General features: G+C 44.3%; 1 protein-coding gene across 1 annotated transcript in view; it reads right to left on the reverse strand.

Moving 5' to 3' along the window:
* Positions 1–22,126, reverse strand: part of ADSS1 (adenylosuccinate synthase 1) — a 119,985-nt gene that overhangs the window by 42,201 nt on the left and 55,658 nt on the right. Inside the window, exon 2 of the mRNA XM_069734272.1 lies at positions 87–189. Coding sequence (XP_069590373.1) covers positions 87–189 — 103 coding nt within the window. The remainder of the gene's footprint in view (positions 1–86; positions 190–22,126) is intronic.

The following is a 22,126-nucleotide window of genomic DNA, read 5'->3' on the forward strand; positions in this document are numbered from 1 at the left end:
CAACATGTACAGATTCAATTGATAATATCTACTTAAAAAACTATTTTTTTCTCATTAGATGTTATATATTATAGGAAAGCACTTACCGATAAAGGAAATTGCTTTGGGGTTAATAATGCCACTGGGAAAGAGATGGAAATCATATTCTCTTCCTTCTACCACAACAGTGTGTCCTGCGTTGTTTCCTCCCTAAGGATAAGAAAACCATATATCAGTGACAAATTACTCTACAGATTTTATAAATAAATAAATATATATACACACACACAACGTGAGAAATCGCACGTCCCTGTAACTGTACTGAGCCAGAGTATGCACTGCACACAGGCTGTATACTAGGTGGGGATGAGTAGGTGGGAAGCCATAGGATAGTTGCCACCTGAGGTTAGGGACAACACTGGCAAATTATAATAAATTCCCTCATTGCTGCAAAGATCATGGGTCGGTTTCTTGGGTCAGACAGTATCTAGGTGTTATGGTTCCAGAATGCTTTTTTTTTTTTGCACAAAATTCTTCAAAATGGCGCACGTGGCTCATGAATTTTGGGCTAAACTAAACTTTATTTTTTAGAACAAAACTTAGGGAATCGTGTAGACGATATACATGGCAGAGATCAGACCAATAGAAAGCCAGAATCCAAAGTATTAAAAATCCTAGATACTTTATTGTGCATCCTGTTAAAAACTACGGGCAACACGCAACTGGGGACATCATTCCGTGACGTTAACGCGTTTCAGGCCAGTTTGGCCCTCACTCATAACACTCATAGACCAGACTAAGGGCCAAACTGGCCTGAAATGCGTTAGCGTCACGGAATGATGTCCCCAGTTTCAAATAGGATGCACAATAAAGTATTTAGGATTTTTAATACTTTTAGAGCAAAAAGTTGTGCCACTTGCTACCACGACTCAAAAATTTGGTAAACATTTCAAAAGTACATTAAAACACCAGAACATTTGTACCAAAATTATTCTGACTTTTTTAAAAAGCTGCAATTGATTAATCAGCCACAGGCATCTGGAAAGCAAAAAACATTCCCACGTTGGCAAAACATAAAAAGGAAAAGAAAACAGGAGAACACATGTAAAATAGACGAAAATTAAAAGAATAGCAACCTGTCACGCTACCCATCCAAGAGTGATGTGCCACCTGCACATCCAAAATAGGTGCAATATCCCACATTATTCCAAACTACTACACTTATAATAAATGGTCTTGCATGTAGCGCGCTTCCCGTATTTTCCTTGCATATATACAGTTTACAAACCCGAACCGCACCCACATAATCCCTCATCCCTCACAGAGCCATTATGTGTCCAAGTATTACCATACAGTGCCCAAATAAAAAAGCCCTGGTGCTTCTATGTAACGTTACCATACAGTGTACAAAAAATTATGTGTACCCACATATTAAAATTTAGTGCATAAAGAAGAGAGTATCATTGTGTCCCTACATATTACCATTTAGTGCCCAAATAACAGTGTCATTGTGTGCCCACTTGTTACCATGTGGTTCCCAAATAACAGTGCCATTGTACGCGCACAAATTAACACAAATAACAGTGCCACATAAAATTACCATGTTGTGCATCAAGCACAGTATCATTGTGTGCCTACATATTACCATGCAGTGCGCCAAAAACAATTCCAATATTTGCCCACATATTGCCATGTAGTACACAAGTAAAATTGTGCCCACAAAAGGTTACCATGCACTGCACAATTAACAGCAATTGTAATTAGATAATATTACTATGAAATGTACAAATAAGGCTATGTGCGCACATTGCGAATTTCCTTGCACAAGTTTCTGCAAGGTTTCTGCATCTCTTTGCAGAAAAATACAGCTGAAAATACGCCCGTTTTTTATGCATTTTCATTTAACACAAGAGAAACTATTGAAAGTGTAGGGACCTGGCTACGGACCTACATCTCAGTGGCTGGCGCAGAGCGGCAGAGTCATGGCACCTGACCTGCGTCAGCATCCACTGACCTGGCTAGCCTAGCCAGACTTCCTTAGTGCCCTCCCTGTACCTAATGCTTAGCTTATGGCATGCGGCAGCCTTCTCCGATCCCAACAGAAGCTTCTAGGCGCTACCTATTCAGCTATATGATCGCTCCCTCGGGTTAGATTAGATGAGAGTTTGTTCAGCTACCTACGAGGAAGAAAGCAGAGCCATGATGTCGGTGCAAGAAGAGGATTCTCCACCGCGGAGCGCGGCAGGACTTCAGTCACTGAAGATCCAGAGGTGAAGTGGTTCAGTCTTCACAGTGTCGCAGTGGGCGAGTATGATCTCTGTCTGTGTGTGTGTCTATGTGTGTCTGTCTGTCTGTGTATCTTTCTTGCAGCTCCTGTCCTACACAGTACCATACTGGATATACAGGTCCACACTATATCCTGCATTACCGTGTGTCTGTGTATACTGTATGTATATAGTGTGGACCTGTTTACAGTATAGTGCTGTGTACACACTTTATACAGTCCCTCAGCCTCTATTCTATATACAGCCATTACAGCAACAGCCTCTGATATATACAGGTAAACAGCCTCTGATATATACAGCAAATATTGAGATAGCTCTAAGGATATATCTAATTTTGATGGTAACAATCTGCAGTGGTGAGCGTTCCTTCTCAAAACTCAAATTAGTTGAAAACCGATTAAGGACATCCATGAAGCAGGAACGACTTGTAAATTTGGCTATCATGAGCACCGAGTCATAAATACTGCGTGAATTGGATTCTAGTGACATCATTAGTGATTTTGCAACACGAAAATCAAGGAAAGTGCCTGGATTTAAAAAAATGAATAATTTTACCTGAATTACTCTGCATAAATGATTTTTGTAAATAAACTTGCGTTTGTTTCATTTTGTGTTTTTGCATTACATATTGCAACACCTTGAAAAATGGGCCTCCCTCCAAAATGGGCCCCGGACCACCCACCTCTTAAATCCGGCCCTGACGCAGACACACATGCTTATGTAGGAGCATTAACATAATTAACCAACATATGCTGTAACACAACAGCAACTGTCAGAAATCTGCATGGAATGCAATGTTTATTTTTCAAAAAATGTCCAAAAAAAATTGTGTGGACTCCAGCATAATTTTCATAACCAGCAAAGGGAAAGCCGACAGCTGAGGGTTGCTGTTAATATTCTGGGATGGAACCAATAGCCAAAGGTTCCCAGGCTATTAATATCAGCTCACAGCTGTTTGCTTAGCCTTTACTGGCTAGTTTACAAGGGAACCCCAGAAAAAAATTGACATGGGATCCCCCTATAAAATTCTACCAGCAAAGGCTAGGCAGAGAGCTGTGGGCTGATTTTACTAGCTTTGGAATGGGCCATGGATATTGGCATCCCCCAGGCTAAAAACATCAGCTCTCAGCCACCCCAGAAATGGCGCATCTTATAGATGTGCCAATTCTGGCACTTAGCCTTGCTCTTCCCACTTGCCCTGTAGCGGTGGCAAGTGGGGTTCATATTTGTGGGGTTGATGTCACCTTTGTATTGTCAGGTGACATCAAGCCCACAGGTTAGTAAATTACTAATTCCATAGTGATATTGTATAAAACACAGACACCCAAAATAAAGTCCTTTAATTGAAATAATCACACAGACTCCTTTACTGAATCTAAATTTACCATACTTACTAAACACCTAATCCCTGACGCCCTCATCTTCTGCAAACAATCAAAAAATAATAAACCAACATATAATACTATCCTGTCAGACGTAGTCCATTTAATACCAAATGTCCCACGGCGATCTCACATGTAGAACAGTCACATCGAGAGATGTGACCGCTCTACCCGGTCTCCAGCAATACACTGACAGGAGGTAATCGCTTCTGCAGTGTATCACTGAGCCGCCGTGAGAGTTCACCAGAGTTCATCAGCTCCGGTGCTCTCACTTACGGCACTACCGCTGTGTGAGAACTTTCCCACGCAGCGGTGCGTGGGAGCACCGGAGCTGATCAGCTGATGAACTCCGGTGAACTCTCACGGCGGCTCAGTGATACACTGCAGGAGCGATTACTGTTGTGAATTCTGTGGTCGAGCTCCCTCCTGTGGTCACAAGTGGTACTTCGGCTGATTCTGTCTATGGGCTTCCGTTGGTGGATGTGAGTGGTACTGCGGCTTCTGAGTTTCCTTCCTCAGGTGATGAGGTTAAGTCGTTAGGTGCTGCTCTATTTAACTCCACCTAGTGCTTTGATCCTGGCCTCCAGTCAATGTTCTAGTATTGGTCTTGCTTCCTCCTGGATCGTTCCTGTGGCCTGTCTGCTCAGCATAAGCTAAGTTCTGCTTGTGTTACTTTTGTTTGCTATATTTTCTGTCCAGCTTGCTATATTGGTTTTTCTTGCTTGCTGGAAGCTCTGAGACGCAGAGGGAGCACCTCCGTACCGTTAGTCGGTGCGGAGGGTCTTTTTGCCCCTCTGCGTGGTTGTTTGTAGGTTTTTGTGTTGACCGCAAAGCTATCTTTCCTATCCTCGGTCTATTCAGTAAGTCGGGCCTCACTTTGCTAAATCTATTTCATCTCTGTGTTTGTATTTTCATCTTAACTCACAGTCATTATATGTGGGGGGCTGCCTTTTCCTTTGGGGATTTCTCTGAGGCAAGGTAGGCTTATTTTTCTATCTTCAGGGCTAGCTAGTTTCTCAGGCTGTGCCGAGTTGCATAGGGAGCGTTAGGCGCAATCCACGGCTACCTCTAGTGTGGTGTGATAGGATTAGGGATTGCGGTCAGCAGAGTTCCCACGTCTCAGAGCTCGTCTTATGTTTTTTGGTTATTGTCAGGTCACTGTGTACTCTGAACTTCAAGGTCCATTGTGGTTCTGAATTACCTATTCATAACAGTACTGGAGGCCCAAAGTACTATGCTTCTCAATAGAGGGAAAAAAGAAGTTCTGAGACCATTTTTTTTTCTTTGCACTGTGTTTTGCCTTTTTTTTCCCCTAGACATTTGGGTGGTTCAGGACACAGGTGTAGTGATGGACATTAAAGGTCTGTCTTCATGTGTGGATCATCTCACTGCAAGAGTACAAAATATTCAAGACTTTGTGGCTCAGAATTCTATGTTAGAACCAAGAATTCCTATTCCTGATTTGTTTTCTGGAGATAGAGCTAAATTTCTGAGTTTCAAAAATAATTGCAAACTGTTTCTGGCGTTGAAACCTCGCTCCTCTGGTGACCCAGTTCAACAAGTTAAGATCATTATTTCTTTATTACGTGGCGACCCTCAAGACTGGGCATTTTCCCTTGCGCCAGGAGATCCTGCATTATGTAATATTGATGTGTTTTTTCTGGCGCTCGGATTACTGTACAATTAACCTAATTCAGTGGATCAGGCAGAGAAAAATTTGCTGGCTCTGTGTAAGGGTCAGGATGAGATAGAGATTTAATGTCAGAAGTTTAGAAAGTGGTCCGTGCTCACTCAATGGAATGAATGTGCGCTGGCAGCTATTTTCAGAAAGGGTCTCTCTGAAGCCCTTAAGGATGTCATGGTGGGATTTCCTATGCCTGCTGGTCTGAATGAGTCTATGTCTTTGGCCATTCAGATCGGTCAACGCTTGCGTGAGCGTAAATCTGTGCACCATTTGGCGGTATTATCTGAGCATAAACCTGAGCCTATGCAGTGCGATAGGACTTTGACCAGAGCAGAAAGGCAGGAACACAGACGTCAGAATGGGCTGTGTTTCTACTGTGGTGATTCCACTCATGCTATCTCCGATTGTCCTAAGCGCACTAAGCGGTTCGCTAAGTCTGCCACCATTGGTACGGTACAGTCGAAATTTCTTTTGTCCGTTACTTTGATCTGCTCTTTGTCTTCCTATTCTGTCATGGCATTTGTGGATTCAGGCGCTGCCCTGAATTTGATGGACTTGGAGTTTGCTAGGCGCTGTGGGTTTTGTCTTGGAGCCCTTGCAGTGTCTTATTCCATTGAGAGGAATTGATGCTACGCCTTTGGCCAAGAATAAGCCTCAGTATTGGACCCAGCTGACCATGTGCATGGCTCCTGCGCACCAGGAGGATATTCGCTTTCTGGTGTTGCATAATCTGCATGATGTGGTCGTGTTGGGGTTGCCATGGCTACAAGTCCATAACCCAGTATTAGATTGGAAATCAATGTCTGTGTCCAGCTGGGGTTGTCAGGGGGTACATGGTGATGTTCCATTTCTGTCTATCTCATCATCCACCCCTTCTGAGGTCCCAGAGTTCTTGTCTGATTACCGGGATGTATTCGATGAGCCCAAGTCCAATGCCCTACCTCCGCATAGGGATTGTGATTGTGCTATCGAGTTGATTCCTGGTAGTAAGTTTCCTAAGGGTCGACTGTTTAATTTATCTGTACCTGAGCACGCCGCTATGCGGAGTTACGTAAAAGAATCCTTGGAGAAGGGTCATATTCGCCCGTCGTCATCGCCATTGGGAGCAGGGTTCTTTTTTGTGGCCAAGAAGGATGGTTCGCTGAGACCTTGTATTGATTACCGCCTTCTAAATAAAATCACGGTCAAATTTCAGTACCCCTTGCCGCTGCTATCTGATTTGTTTGCTCGGATTAAGGGGGCTAGTTGGTTCACCAAGATAGATCTTCGTGGTGCATATAATCTTGTGCGTATTAAACGGGGCGATGAATGGAAAACTGCATTTAATACGCCCGAGGGCCATTTTGAGTACCTAGTTATGCCATTCGGACTTGCCAATGCTCCATCAGTGTTTCAGTCCTTTATGCATGACATCTTCCGAGAGTACCTGGATAAATTCCTGATTGTATACTTGGATGATATTTTGGTCTTCTCGGATGATTGGGAGTCTCATGTGAAGCAGGTCAGAATGGTGTTTCAGGTCCTGCGTGCTAATTCTTTGTTTGTGAAGGGATCAAAGTGTCTCTTTGGTGTTCAGAAGGTTTCATTTTTGGGGTTCATTTTTTCCCCTTCTACTATCGAGATGGACCCTGTTAAGGTCCAGGCCATTTATGATTGGACTCAGCCGACATCTCTGAAGAGTCTGCAATAGTTCCTTGGCTTTGCTAATTTTTATCGTCGCTTCATCTGTAATTTTTCCACTATTGCTAAACCATTGACCGATTTGACCAAGAAGGGTGCTGATGTGGTCAATTGGTCTTCTGCTGCTGTGGAAGCTTTTCAAGAGTCGTTTTTCTTCTGCCCCTGTGTTGTGTCAACCAGATGTTTCGCTTCCGTTCCAGGTCGAGGTTGATGCTTCTGAAATTGGAGCGGGGGCTGTTTTGTCGCAAAGAGGTTCTGATTGCTCGGTGATGAAGCCATGCGCCTTCTTTTCCAGGAAGTTTTCGCCTGCTGAGCGAAATTATGATGTTGGCAATCGAGAGTTGCTGGCCATGAAGTGGGCATTCGAGGAGTGGCGTCATTGGCTTGAAGGAGCTAAGCATCGCGTGGTGGTCTTGACTGATCACAAGAACTTGACTTATCTCGAGTCTGCCAAACGGTTGAATCCTAGACAGGCTCGTTGGTCGCTGTTTTTCTCCCGTTTTGACTTTGTGGTTTCGTACCTTCCGGGCTCTAAAAATGTGAAGGCGGATGCCCTGTCTAGGAGTTTTGTGCCCGACTCTCCGGGTTTGCCTGAGCCGGCGGGTATTCTCAAAGAGGGAGTAATTGTATCTGCCATCTCCCCTGATTTGCGGCGGGTGCTGCAAAAATTTCAGGCTAATAAACCTGATCGTTGCCCAGCGGAGAAACTGTTTGTCCCTGATAGGTGGACGAATAAAGTTATCTCTGAGGTTCATTGTTCGGTGTTGGCTGGTCATCCTGGAATCTTTGGTACCAGAGATTTAGTGACTAGATCCTTTTGGTGGCCGTCTCTGTCGCGGGATGTGCGTTCTTTTGTGCAGTCCTGTGGGATTTGTGCTCGGGCTAAGCCCTGCTGTTCTCGTGCCAGTGGGTTGCTTTTGCCCTTGCCGGTCCCGAAGAGGCCTTGGACACATATCTCTATGGATTTTATTTCGGATCTCCCCGTCTCATAAAAAATGTCGGTCATTTGGTTAGTTTGTGATCGCTTCTCTAAGATGATCCATTTGGTACCCTTGTCTAAATTACCTTCCTCCTCTGATTTGGTGCCATTGTTCTTCCAGCATGTGGTTCGTTTACATGGCATTCCAGAGAACATCGTTTCTGACAGAGGTTCCCAGTTTGTTTCGAGGTTTTGGCGAGCCTTTTGTGCTAGGATGGGCATTGATTTGTCTTTTTCCTCGGCTTTCCATCCTCAGACAAATGGCCAGACTGAACGAACCAATCAGACCTTGGAAACATATCTGAGATGTTTTGTTTCTGCTGATCAGGATGATTGGGTGTCCTTTTTGCCGTTGGCTGAGTTCGCCCTTAATAATCGGGCCAGCTCGGCTACCTTGGTTTCGCCATTTTTTTGCAATTCTGGGTTCCATCCTCGTTTCTCTTTAGGGCAGGTTGAGTCTTCAGACTGTCCTGGTGTGGATGCTGTGGTGGACGGGTTGCAGCGGATTTGGACTCATGTAGTGGACAGTTTGACCTTGTCCCAGGAGAAGGCTCAATGTTTCGCTAATCGCAGACGCTGTGTGGGTCCCCGACTTCGTGTTGGGGATTTGGTTTGGTTGTTATCTCGTTATATTCCTATGAAGGTTTCCTCTCCTAAGTTTAAGCCTCGTTTCATTGGTCCGTATAGGATTTCTGAGGTTCTTAATCCTGTGTCTTTTCGTTTGACTCTTCCAGATTCTTTTTACATCCATAACGTATTCCATAGGTCATTGTTGCGGAGATACGTGGCACCTATGGTTCCATCTGTTGATCCTCCTGCCCCGGTTTTGGTGGAAGGGGAGTTGGAGTATATAGTGGAGAAGATTTTGGATTCTCGTGTTTCGAGACGGAAACTCCAGTATCTGGTTAAGTGGAAGGGTTATGGTCAGGAAGATAATTCCTGGGTCTTTGCCTCTGATGTCCATGCTGCCGATCTTGTTCGTGCCTTTCATATGGCTCATCCTGGTCAGCCTGGGGGCTCTGGTGAGGGTTCGGTGACCCCTCCTCAAGGGGGGGGTACTGTTGTGAATTCTGTGGTCGAGCTCCCTCCTGTGGTCACAAGTGGTACTTCGGCTGATTCTGTCTATGGGCTTCCGTTGGTGGATGTGAGTGGTACTGCGGCTTCTGAGTTTCCTTCCTCAGGTGATGAGGTTAAGTCGTTAGGTGCTGCTCTATTTAACTCCACCTAGTGCTTTGATCCTGGCCTCCAGTCAATGTTCTAGTATTGGTCTTGCTTCCTCCTGGATCGTTCCTGTGGCCTGTCTGCTCAGCATAAGCTAAGTTCTGCTTGTGTTACTTTTGTTTGCTATATTTTCTGTCCAGCTTGCTATATTGGTTTTTCTTGCTTGCTGGAAGCTCTGAGATGCAGAGGGAGCACCTCCGTACCGTTAGTCGGTGCGGAGGGTCTTTTTGCCCCTCTGCGTGGTTGTTTGTAGGTTTTTGTGTTGATCGCAAAGCTATCTTTCCTATCCTCGGTCTATTCAGTAAGTCGGGCCTCACTTTGCTAAATCTATTTCATCTCTGTGTTTATATTTTCATCTTAACTCACAGTCATTATATGTGGGGGGCTGCCTTTTCCTTTGGGGATTTCTCTGAGGCAAGGTAGGCTTATTTTTCTATCTTCAGGGCTAGCTAGTTTCTCAGGCTGTGCCGAGTTGCATAGGGAGCGTTAGGCGCAATCCACGGCTACCTCTAGTGTGGTGTGATAGGATTAGGGATTGCGGTCAGCAGAGTTCCCACGTCTCAGAGCTCGTCTTATGTTTTTTGGTTATTGTCAGGTCACTTTGTGTGCTCTGAACTTCAAGGTCCATTGTGGTTCTGAATTACCTATTCATAACAGATTACCTCCTGTCAGTGTATCACTGGCGGCCGGGTGAGATCAACGTGGGTCACTCGGTATTAAATGGACTACGTCAGAAAGGTGAGTATATGAGTATATGGGAGTTCCATCAGACGATGCCTGGGTACACACGTCGCATGGGTATGCACATACAGACACACTTATAGACATGCACACACACAGACACACACAAACACACACAGACAGACACGCGCACATATTCTCCACCCACACACAGAAACACACGCACATATTCTCCGCTCACAGACACACACTTATTCCCCGCCCACAAACTCTTCCTCCTTCTGACATAATTTCCCTTTGACAATTTGCAGCATTTTGCCAGCAAATTTGCAACAAATATGCAAATCCAAACTCAATTGAAGTTAATGAGTCAAAAATGCTGCAGAAACGCAAAAAGAATTGACCTGCTGCAGAAAATAAAACGCTGCAAATATGGACAGAAATTTATGGATCTTGTGCACAATACTTCAGGATTGTCATTGAACAACCCTGCTTTAGTATTCCATTGTGTTTTTGGACCATTTACACGCTTAAAAAGACGCCACAAAAATGGATTAAAAACGCATCATGTGCACATAATTAACATATTCATTTGTGAAAAATATCACAAAGGAAAAACGAAGTGAGAAGAAGGGGGTAGTATTAAAGGGTATTATATTTTATTAACAGTAGTTAAAACAGTACACTAATGTACATAAAATAGTAAGAAAAAAAGAAAGAAAACAGGGGGAGGGGTTTATTACCACCAGACAAAAAATAAGGGGAGACGAACCTGCTACGTACCACCAAGGGTCTTTATGTAGTATCACATGAGATAAAATTTACGGTGATACACTAATATATATATGCGGAGCAGCACAGGAAGGCACAGAATGCTAATATAAATATCCCCTAGGCATGAACCAAAAAGCTTGCCTATGTAAATGAGTATCCTAATGGAAAAATATATTTACTGACACAGAGAGTCCATATATATATCCAGCAGTGCAAAACCCTATTGCTAATAAACTGGAGAGTGACTCCCTAAAAGATCAGAGAGGGAATGATTCCAAACGAAAGGAAGGACTCATGCAAGTTGGCAAAAAGGGTTCAATTACCTGAGATATGGGTGGGAATGAAGAGGTGCCTAACACGGATGGTGGAGAACAGGTGCGGATCCCCGGCGCCCGACAAGCGCTGTTTCGCCGTAGCTTCTTCCAGTGGGGGCGAGGACAAGTTAGGAAGGTATTGGGGGTGTTTAAATACAAGACGCGATGTGATGCCGGTTCCGGGGTGTCACAGGAAGCCTGATGGCTGCGCGCGCCGGAGTGCCGTCCCACCTTGCTAAGGGGACTTCCGGGATCGCGCACCGTGACACGCAGTGGAACGCACTGCGGTCACGTGGATCGGCGCCTCCCGGAAGTCAGGGGTGGGATACGGACACTGCGCGTGCGCAGTATAGCCTCTGGACAAGCGGAGCACGGCAGACCGAAATAGAGATGGAGCAGGCGCACTAGGGTAAAGGGAGACGTATCAGCGAACACTAGATGGAGATAAGGGGCGTGGGAGGGGAGGGAAACTTGGAGCCACCGCTTATTGCATTATTTTTACTGAACATGTCATAATTTCCCCGTACCTATGCATTTACTGTATCTTTTTATAACTATTAATTATTAATCTTTCGAGCATTGTTTACTATGGGGACCACCTTAAGCGGTAGCTCCAAGTTTCCCTCCCCTCCCACGCCCCTTATCTCCATCTAGTGTTCGCTGATACGTCTCCCTTTACCCTAGTGCGCCTGCTCCATCTCTATTTCGGTCTGCCGTGCTCCGCTTGTCCAGAGGCTATACTGCGCACGCGCAGTGTCCGTATCCCACCCCTGACTTCCGGGAGGCGCCGATCCACGTGACCGCAGTGCGTTCCACTGCGTGTCACGGTGCGCGATCCCGGAAGTCCCCTTAGCAAGGTGGGACGGCACTCCGGCGCGCGCAGCCATCAGGCTTCCTGTGACACCCCGGAACCGGCATCACATCGCGTCTTGTATTTAAACACCCCCAATACCTTCCTAACTTGTCCTCGCCCCCACTGGAAGAAGCTACGGCGAAACAGCGCTTGTCGGGCGCCGGGGATCCGCACCTGTTCTCCACCATCCGTGTTAGGCACCTCTTCATTCCCACCCATATCTCAGGTAATTGAACCCTTTTTGCCAACTTGCATGAGTCCTTCCTTTCGTTTGGAATCATTCCCTCTCTGATCTTTTAGGGAGTCACTCTCCAGTTTATTAGCAATAGGGTTTTGCACTGCTGGATATATATATGGACTCTCTGTGTCAGTAAATATATTTTTCCATTAGGATACTCATTTACATAGGCAAGCTTTTTGGTTCATGCCTAGGGGATATTTATATTAGCATTCTGTGCCTTCCTGTGCTGCTCCGCATATATATATTAGTGTATCACCGTAAATGTTATCTCATGTGATACTACATAAAGACCCTTGGTGGTACGTAGCAGGTTCGTCTCCCCTTATTTTTTGTCTGGTGGTAATAAACCCCTCCCCCTGTTTTCTTTCTTTTTTTCTTACTGTTTTATGTACATTAGTGTACTGTTTTAACTACTGTTAATAAAATATAATACCTTTTAATACTACCCCCTTCTTCTCACTTCGTTTTTCCTTTGTGATATTTTTCACAAATGAATATGTTAATTATTGAATGTTTGAAGTGATCTCAGCCTGTCTGATTTTGGACTATGGGAATCATCATGTGCACATAGCCTAATAGTGCTATTGTGTCCTGTTGTATTATACTGCAGCCCCAAAATAAGTGTCATTGTGTGCCTAGCTCAGCAGAGGGTCAAGCCTGCAAAGCCTGTAAGTGAAAGATCTCACACCTTGAGCCATAGGCTTGCTTGCAATATAGAGTCATGCTGAAGCTGCCAAAGGACATTCTAGAAACATGATTCCATAAGGAGTTATGGAGACACTTTATGTCCTAGTTGTACATAGTGTATATTTCCGAGATCTCCAAAACATGGCGAACACCTTCCAGGTGCTCGATCCATTCTAACACCCCAGGGAGAGGAGATATGTAGAATGGCTGATAAGAGCCAGATAGCCAAAATGTGTTTAGTCTCAATGCATAGCAGAGGCCCGGCCTGATCCAATGGTGCCAAAACCGCATCCCTAGGATCATCGATTAAAGAGCTATAATTCATCTTAGGTTTTTGGAGTTTTTAGCTGCTAGAGGCAAGGGGAGAGGATTTAGGTTCAGCTCAGAGGGCAGGAGGGAAGTGACTCAAAAAGGGATAAAGGCTAGTGTAAGGCCATGTGGTCTCACTCTGAATTATGCATGCGGTCCATTTCAGAAGGGGGTCACATCGAGTAACTTGCTGTGAAGGACCTAGAAGCCAGCTGGCATTCCATACCCCCTGCTGCCGAGTGCACACATATTCGAACATCAACCCGGTAATTGACACGATCCATCTGCTTATATCTTTTGTCCTACCGCTATCTGTATTTGGATAAAAGAAAAACACACACTGGCGCTCACCACACTTGTGGGCCAAAAGGCTGGTGACAGGGAGAGTAGATGATAGATTGTACGCCCCTAGCTGCTGGGATCACTATACAGGTTCTGTGCCTATCCTGGAAGAGAATAAAGATTTATCACAAAAAATGGGATGATGCCGCGCTCAGGGTTAGGGTGCTATGTGATGCTGGACGGCGTGTGGCCGGTATCCGGGTCCTAACTAGTGCCCAGAATGAAGATATGAATATATACCCTTTTCCTGGAGTGGATAAATACTTAGTGGGATGTTTGAAACATGCGTGCATATATATACACATACAAATACTGTGTTGCAGGAAGGTGCTTACCCGACATATGGATGTGCCTGTAATCCCACTGTGTCCGCCCGAAATGCTATTCAATCCAGAAACCGCTATTGGCTGGTGCGGCGTATGTAGGGAATAGGGGAGCAGGAGAGTGTGTAGCAGCTGCCGCGATACCTTGGAGCCCCGGCGGAAGGCATCCCTGGTAACCGCAAGGAAAAGATGGCTGCTAGCGCTGGCTCGCGCGTCCCTAAGCTGTGATGTCACAAGTGGCCCCAACGCCACTCCGTACAACTTGTGACGTCACAGCTTTGGCACGCGCGAACCAGCGCATGCACACGCCATCCAGCATCACATAGCACCCTACCCCTCAGCGCGCCATTGTTGCAGAGTGTGTCTTCTTGCAGTCACCGCTGTACTTAGGAGAGCTTCAATCAGCAAGATATCTTGAGTAAACAGTATTTACTTCATACTGGATAAACATGAGATACAATTCAGTGTCACACAGTCCGTGCACTGAAGACAACACATTCATGAAGAAAAGCAAAACCGAAAGTAAGAAAACAACCAACCACTGAGAGCTTCCCTCCCCACATTACAGCAAGTATATTACTTTACACACTATCGCCATCTGCTGTCTGGTTAGTATAAAGTCCTCCTTTCACTTATAATAAGTCCCAATCTGTTGCATATGCCAACACCCTTTCTCAACAGTAAGGACTTATTCAATCAAACCCAACTTTTTTATTAGTCTCTGATGTTTATCAGCATTCAACGCCTTCGTGAAAATGTCTGCTGTCATTTCTTCAGTAGGACAGTACTCTAACTTCAAGACTCCTTGTTCCTGATGATCTCTCAAGAAATGATATTTCACATCAATATGCTTGGTTCTTGGATTGACTCTTTCCATCTGAGCAAGAACAAGACATCCTTGATTGTCCTCTTTTAGTTTTGTTGGTGCCAACTGTGGTTGTCCTAATTCTGTCAACAATTGTCTTAACCACAGTACTTCTTGACTCGCATGTGCTGCTGCAACATATTCTGCTTCTGTTGAAGATAGTGTCACAATTGACTGTTTCTTACTTGTCCAACTTATTGGTCCACCTGAGAGGAAAAAAATATGTCCACTGGTACATCGTCTGTCAGTTGGATCTCCAGCCCAATCTGCATCAACATATCCTGTTAAAATGCAATCATCGCTTGTGGGTAATTTCAGCTTAACATTGCTAGTTCCTTTCAAATAACGTATTACTCTCTGCACGGCATTCCAATCAGCTTTATTTGGTTTTGATACCTTTCTACTCAGGTTTCCTACTGCTGCTGCGATGTCTGGTCTTGTAACGGTTGCTAGATACAGTAGTTTTCCTATTGCTGTTCTGTATTCTTCATTATTTGGTAGCATATTTTGTTCACTGTTCATCTCTTTGAGATAATTAGTTTCCATTGGAGACTTTACTGTTTTTGCATCTTTTAATCCAAATTTTTCTGTTATGTCTTGAATCATGTGATTTTGATTCAGTAGGAAACTTCCATCTTCTTCTCTTTCTACTTGTATTCCTAGATATTGTTTTACATTTCCCAAGTCTTTGATTTCGAAATGTTGCTTCAGGATTTTTAGAATGTTTTCGTTATCCCTTTCTTGTTCAAAACAAATCAAAATGTCGTCTACATATATGAGTATGTAAATCCATCTATGAATCAGCCTTTTTGTGTATAAGCATGGATCAGCTTTGCTTCTTTGAAATTTTTCATTTGTAAGTACTTCCGTGATTTTGTCATTCCACGCTTTAGCTGCTTGCTTTAAACCATATATGCTTTTCTGTAGCTTACAAACTTTGTTTGGATTTCTTTCATCTTTGAATCCTGGAGGTTGTTCCATATAAATGTCTTCTATTAAATCTCCATTCAGAAAAGCTGTCTTTACATCCAGATGTCTCAGTTGCATGTGTTTCCTTGCTGCAACTGTAAGTAAAGTTCTTATTGTAGTGTGTTTGACAACTGGAGCAAATGTCTCATCATAGTCTTCTCCATATTTTTGAGAATACCCTTTAGCTACGAGTCTTGCTTGGTATCTTTCAGCTGTGCCATCTGTTTGGTATTTAACTTTAAAAATCCATTTACATCCTATGGTTTTTCTTCCTTCTGGTAAATCTGTCAGTGTCCATGTATTTGAATCTTGCATGGATTTAATTTCTGTTTCTGTTGCTTCTATCCATTTATTAGCTTCTTCTACTGGCAGTTTAGATATTTCTTCCCAAGAAGTAGGCTCATAGATTTTTCTTGTGCTTGTCTTGTATGAGAGACGTTTTGGTGGTTTTCCTTTGTTCTCTCTCATTGAACGTCTTGGTTCTGTGTCTGTTTGTAGTTGTGATTCTTCACTTTCAGTATTTTCTTCTTCATTAATTTCTGCTTCTTTCTCATCAGATATTTCTTCAGTTATGTCATTATTGGTTTTCTCATTTTTAGTTTCAACTGAAATCATAATATCTTCATTCAAATCTTCAATTCATGTCACACTGTTACTCACCGTAACTCTGTCTGTTTTGGGATCTAGGATTCTGTATCCTTTGCAATTTTCACTATATCCAACAAATATTCCTTCCATGGATCTGTTTTGAAGTTTGGAACGGTTTTCTGTTGGAATGAATATGAAAACTTTACATCCAAAAACTTTTAAATGATTGACACTTGGTTTCATACCTTGCCACAGTTCATATGGAGTTTTCATCAGTTTTCTGGAAAAAAGTCTGTTCTGTAGATAAGTAGCTGCATTGCTGCCTCACCCCAATATTTTTCTGGTAGTTTGGAATCTGTCAGCATACATCTTATCATCTCTGTTAGAGTTCTGTTTTTCCTTTCTGCTACTCCATTTTGTTCAGGTGTGTATGGAACAGTTTTCTGGTGTTCTATCCCATTTTGTCTTAAGTAGTCTTCTATTCTGTGACCTGTAAATTCACCTCCATTATCACTTCTGATGACAATTGGCTTCCTTTGAAATTTGTTACTTGATCTTGTTACATAGTCTACAAGTTTATCAAAAACTTCACTTTTGTTTTTAATTAAGTATGTGACTGTGTATCTTGAGTAATCGTCTATAAAAGTCAACATGTATCTATTGCCTCCTGATGTAGTCACTTTCATGGGTCCACATACGTCAGTATGCACCAAATCAAGTGGTCTTTCGCTTTTCATCTCACTTTCTTTTGGAATAGATATCCTTGTGGCTTTGGATTTTATACAACAATCACATCTTATGGTAATTGAGCAATCTGATATCTTTAAATCTTTTGTCAATTCTTTTCTCTGTAGTTCCCTTATACTGTCAGGGTGTCTATGTCCTAGACGTCTATGCCACATGTGAATACAGTTTTTGTGATCATGTGTACATACCTTCATCTGTTCCTTTGGTGTGTCAAAATGATATAATTGTTCATCTGCCTTGACTTTGGTTATCACCTTGTTTCCTGCAATAATTGCACACTCATTGTCTTTGAATTTCACTGTAAGTCCTTTTGCTGTTAAACGTTTCACAGATAATAATCCGCCTTCCAATTTTGGAACATACAACACATCTTGTACAAGTATCTTTGAATCTTGTCCGAACTTGTTTGAACAATTTAGCATACCTTGTCCGATACCTTCTGCGGTTATTTTGCTTCCATCTGCGAGATAAATGGCTTCTTTCTTATCTAAATCAAGATCAGTAAAGAAATTCTTGTCACTTGTCATATGACTCGTTGCTCCTGAATCAATAAACCAACCAAGTGATGATTTCATGTCTGTTACTTTAAATGTGCCATTCCAATTATTCTCACATGAATCGGAAATTGTGTTTTTTACTTTCTCTGTATGCTTTTTATGTTGTAATTTTTGTTGTTCTGCTTTCCATATGGTACAGTCTTTCTTTAAATGACCTTTTTTCTTACATCTGAAGCATTCTCTTGTCTCTTTATTATAGGGTTTTTGGAATTCTGTAGCTTTAAGAGCGTTTTCACTGTCCTTTTCAGTAGAAGAATCATTTCTTTGTTCTTTTCTTCTCTGATATTCATCTATTAGTCTTGTTTTTCACAAAATCTAATGTAATGTCAGTTTCTGGTCTCGTCTCAAGGGCATTTATCAAGGCTGTATACGAATCTGGTAAATTGCACAACAATATAGCTGCTACATGACTTTCTTTAATATCTTCACCAATAGATCTTAGCTGTGATATCACTTCCATCATTGAGAATATGTGCTTCTGCATATCGTCATTTGCACTCAATCTCATACTGTACAGCTTTCTTAATAAAAATAACTTGTGATTCAAGCTAGGTCTTTCATACAATTTTCTTAATGCTTCCCACATTCCCTTAGCTGTTTCTTCATTTCTTATATGTATTAATTGAGCATCATCCACTAATAAGCTAATGGTGGCTCTAGCTTTTATATCCTTCTTATCCCATGTCTGATTATCTTGATCTGGTCTTGCTGTAACAATTACTTCCCATAGCTCATCCTTAGATAACAACATCTCTACTTTGAATTCCCATAACTGATAATTTTCACTATTCAGTTTAGCTACTGTAAATTTCAGTTCTGTGTTACTCATCATCTTTATATAGTCTTACTTGTTTAGAGAGTTGTACTGAAGATATTCTCCTGTATGTCCTGTGAATTCTCTGCAATTATATCCAGCTCCTGGGATGGTGAATTCCTCTGTCACTCTGTATCTGGATTTAGTTCCTTCTGTTTACAGAGCTTATCTGTGTGCTCCGTTATCTGGGCTATAAACCAGGATCCTTCTGCCTGAGCTTGTAGTGCAGACCTGTAGTGTCTGGGGTGCCTGGGTTGCCTGGAGTTATCTGGGGTGCCTGGGATGTTCTGGGGTTATCTGGGGTGCCTGGGCCCATAACCTGTTGCAGAGTGCGTCTTCTTGCAGTCACCGCTGTACTTAGGAGAGCTTTAATCAGCAAGATATCTTGAGTAAACAGTATTTACTTCATACTGGATAAACATGAGATACAATTCAGTGTCACACAGTCCGTGCACTGAAGACAACACATTCATGAAGAAAAGCAAAACCGAAAGTAAGAAAACAACCAACCACTGAGAGCTTCCCTCCCCACATTACAGCAAGTATATTACTTTACACACTATCGCCATCTGCTGTCTGGTTAGTATAAAGTCCTCCTTTCACTTATAATAAGTCCCAATCTGTTGCATATGCCAACAGGCATCACCCCGTTTTTTGTGATAAATCGCTATCTGTATTTGTTTATTTGACCAGTGTATATATGCAACCATTGTGTATATAGTGTATTGCCTAATGTGCTCTTGAGATGATTGAATATATAATTTATCCTTGGGTTGCTCTTTTATCTAGATCCACATGTCCGTTTCTCAGTTTAACTTTTCATGCTACCGGAGCTGGTTTCTGGCCCAATATTATCCCGTTAATGGACAGGGCTTATATCTATCGAGGAACTGGTGGCAGTCCTACTGGGCTGGCAGCACTCTTTTTCACTGGTGCTAGTGATAGGGGCCTCTCAGGCTGTCATGGTTGTGAGTTAGTGTGGTGTCACGTCAGTCACTGCGTGGGCAACATCCCCTCATTGCCCATGCCTCCCTGGGCCTGTGTGGAGAGAGGCCGTCTGTGTAAAGCTGTACCAAGGTTATTTTATGTGTCCCCAGGGAGTGCGCAATGTCACGTTGGTGATAGTGGGGAGACCGCTTAACGTGATCCGTCTGACGTAATAGTGATGTCAGGTTGGGTGGCGAAGCGTGTATATATCACATTTGGTGGGATTCTGCGTGATCTCTCTGGTGTAATCCTTTACAGTGGTCGCAGAACAGTAGGATCAAGGGAATAGTGTGTGTGAGTGTGGGATCAGCTCAGCACTAGACAGCCCGTGTACAAATACTGTAAGGTTTATGGGTGTATCAGGTTGTAGCTCTGTGTCAGTGGCCAGTCGCACCAGGGGCAAAACCAAGGAGATTGTCAATGCTATGGACAGCGGGGAGGAGGTGGAAGATGATGTTGCTCTAGCAAGAAGCCCTTCACAGGCGGTCATTCCCGCATTGGGCTGCTCACCACCTGCACATTCCCCCAGAGACAGGCTGGCTCGGATACACTCCTGCAAGTTGCCCTGTCCAGACTCAAGGAAGGAGACAAGGCCTCCTTCGAGAATCTCATAGCAGCAGCAGAATGTCGTGAGCCAGCAATGCTTCAGCTCCAACTCAAGCTCAAGCTGCAGACTCCAGCCAGTCAAGAGTGCCCTGAGATCTGATTCCTGAAGCTATGGATGGAGGACTTCCCCCTGTTGGACAAAGGAGGGGACTTGGACACATTCTTGCTGGCATTTAAAAAAACTTGCAATCAGTACCATCTGCCTGAGGACAAGGGGGTTGGGTTCTTAGTTCCTCGCCTCAGAGGTAAGGCTCTAGAAATCTTTGGGTACCTGCCCAGCGAGACCACCCTGAGCTATGAGGACATCAAGCAGGCTCTGGTTTGGCAGTACAACTTGACCCTTATGATGTACCAGAGGAAACTCCGGAATATGCAGCGGGGTCCTGCAGACAACTGGGCTGATCACATGTGGGCCATACAGAGAGCAATTGACAAATGGACCACAGGATTGGAGATTACCTCCATTCAACAGCTAAAGGAGCTCATCACGGCTGAGCAATTTTTGTGGAACTGCCCGGAGGACCTACAGCAGTATCTCGGTGACCGGAAGTCACAGGGGGCCTCTCCAACAGAGACACTTGCCGACGAGTACTCCAACAATGGGATTCCAAAGGCCAAGAAACTTGCTGGCAGGAGAGGTAGTAAGACGAACGCTATGCCTACTGTTCCTGCCCCAAAAGCCCAAGAAGATGCCTGCCATACTTCCCTCTCCACTTCAGTGGGGGAACTCTGACTGTGTCATCTCTTTATCTCACTTCAAAGCCATGTGTCCCCAGTACCAGAAGGGCTCGTCCCCATCCCAGAAATTGTCCACTGTTTTGTGTGTGTGTGGGGGTGGTGGAATTTCCTGCAACAACTTTCAGCCCATCACCGTAGGGCAGGACATGGCCATGGAACTACGGGGCACTGGTGCTGAGATGTCCCTCGGCCAGCCTGAGCTGGTGTCCTCACAGGATTTGGTACCCAGGAAAACCCTTCTGTCTCCGGGATTGGAGGAGTAGCGCTGCCCGTCGCAAAGATGTATTTAGACTGGGGCACCCGGAAGGGAGTGCAGAAGGTGGGGATGGACTTGGGCCAGCTAGTGTCCCAGTATGTGGCCCCTGAACTCCAGTGCCTGATCTTCCAGACAACAACATAATGATGGAGATGTGGGTATGGGTAATGTACTGCGTCCCTCTACCCCCACCGGGGGAGATCAAGCAAGCAAGCTGTACTAATGCCTTAGAGTGTAACAAACTGGCATTATGGAACCAGCTGTTCTGTGATTTTGTCATAGAGGGGCAGACGTCTGCGTAGGGAGTGCATGCAATTGAGGGCGGGGCTGTCCCAGGAGTGGTAGGGCTCCCAGGTAAGGCCTTATTACAGGGTTTCTCCTTGACCGGGATGGCAGAAGGCCAAGTTAGTCAGTATGGACCAGAGACCGCCATCATACACTATGGTAGTGCCGGGGCTCCAAGGGCCCCTCGTGCGTCTGATGGCTTCCACCCTTCCAACCAAGTGGCTGCTAGTTCAGAAGGAGGCCAGGAGATAGGCACCAGGGAACTGACAGAAGACATGGCGGTATCATCTATTCTGGCCATGTCCAGTCAAAGGTTTCAGGCGGCTTTGGAAACTGACGACAGCCTGAAAGCTCTCAAACGATAATGCAACACAGCCTCGAGTGAGTGGTCTGGGACCAAGGATGGCTGTACCAGGTAACGGTCCAGCAGGGTTCATCGGAGGCGTGGCCTAGGGACCAACAGTTGGTGGTAACATAGGGCAAAGTTGTTGCGGATTGCGCACCAGCTTATCTAGGGATCGCTAACACAAAGGCGAGGTTAGCCCAGCATTTCTATTAGTGCAGGATGGGCGCTGATGTGGCTACCTACTACCATTCGTGCAACACCATCAAAGGGCGGGAAGGTGGGGCAGCGCCCCAAAGTCCCACTAGTAACTCTGCCCATTATTGAAGATCCTTTTAGGAGGGTGGCTCTGGATTTAGTTGGCTTAATTGCCACTCCCAGCAGCTTTGGGAAATGCTACATACTGACACTAGTAGACTATGCCACCCGGTAGCCTTTTTTCTATTCGGGCCAACAATGTTGCCACCACCTTATTGGAGATTTTTTCCAGAGTGGATTTTGCTCACCAACCGGGGGACCCGGTTCATGTCGCAGCTGATGGAGTCCCTCTGTAAGCAGATACAAGTGCAACATCTGGTGACTAACCCATACCATCCAAAGATCAACGGCCTGTGCAAACTGTGCAATGGCACTCTAA

This window comes from Ranitomeya imitator, chromosome 1 (assembly GCF_032444005.1).
Source record: "Ranitomeya imitator isolate aRanImi1 chromosome 1, aRanImi1.pri, whole genome shotgun sequence".
Taxonomy (NCBI): Eukaryota; Metazoa; Chordata; class Amphibia; order Anura; family Dendrobatidae; genus Ranitomeya; species Ranitomeya imitator.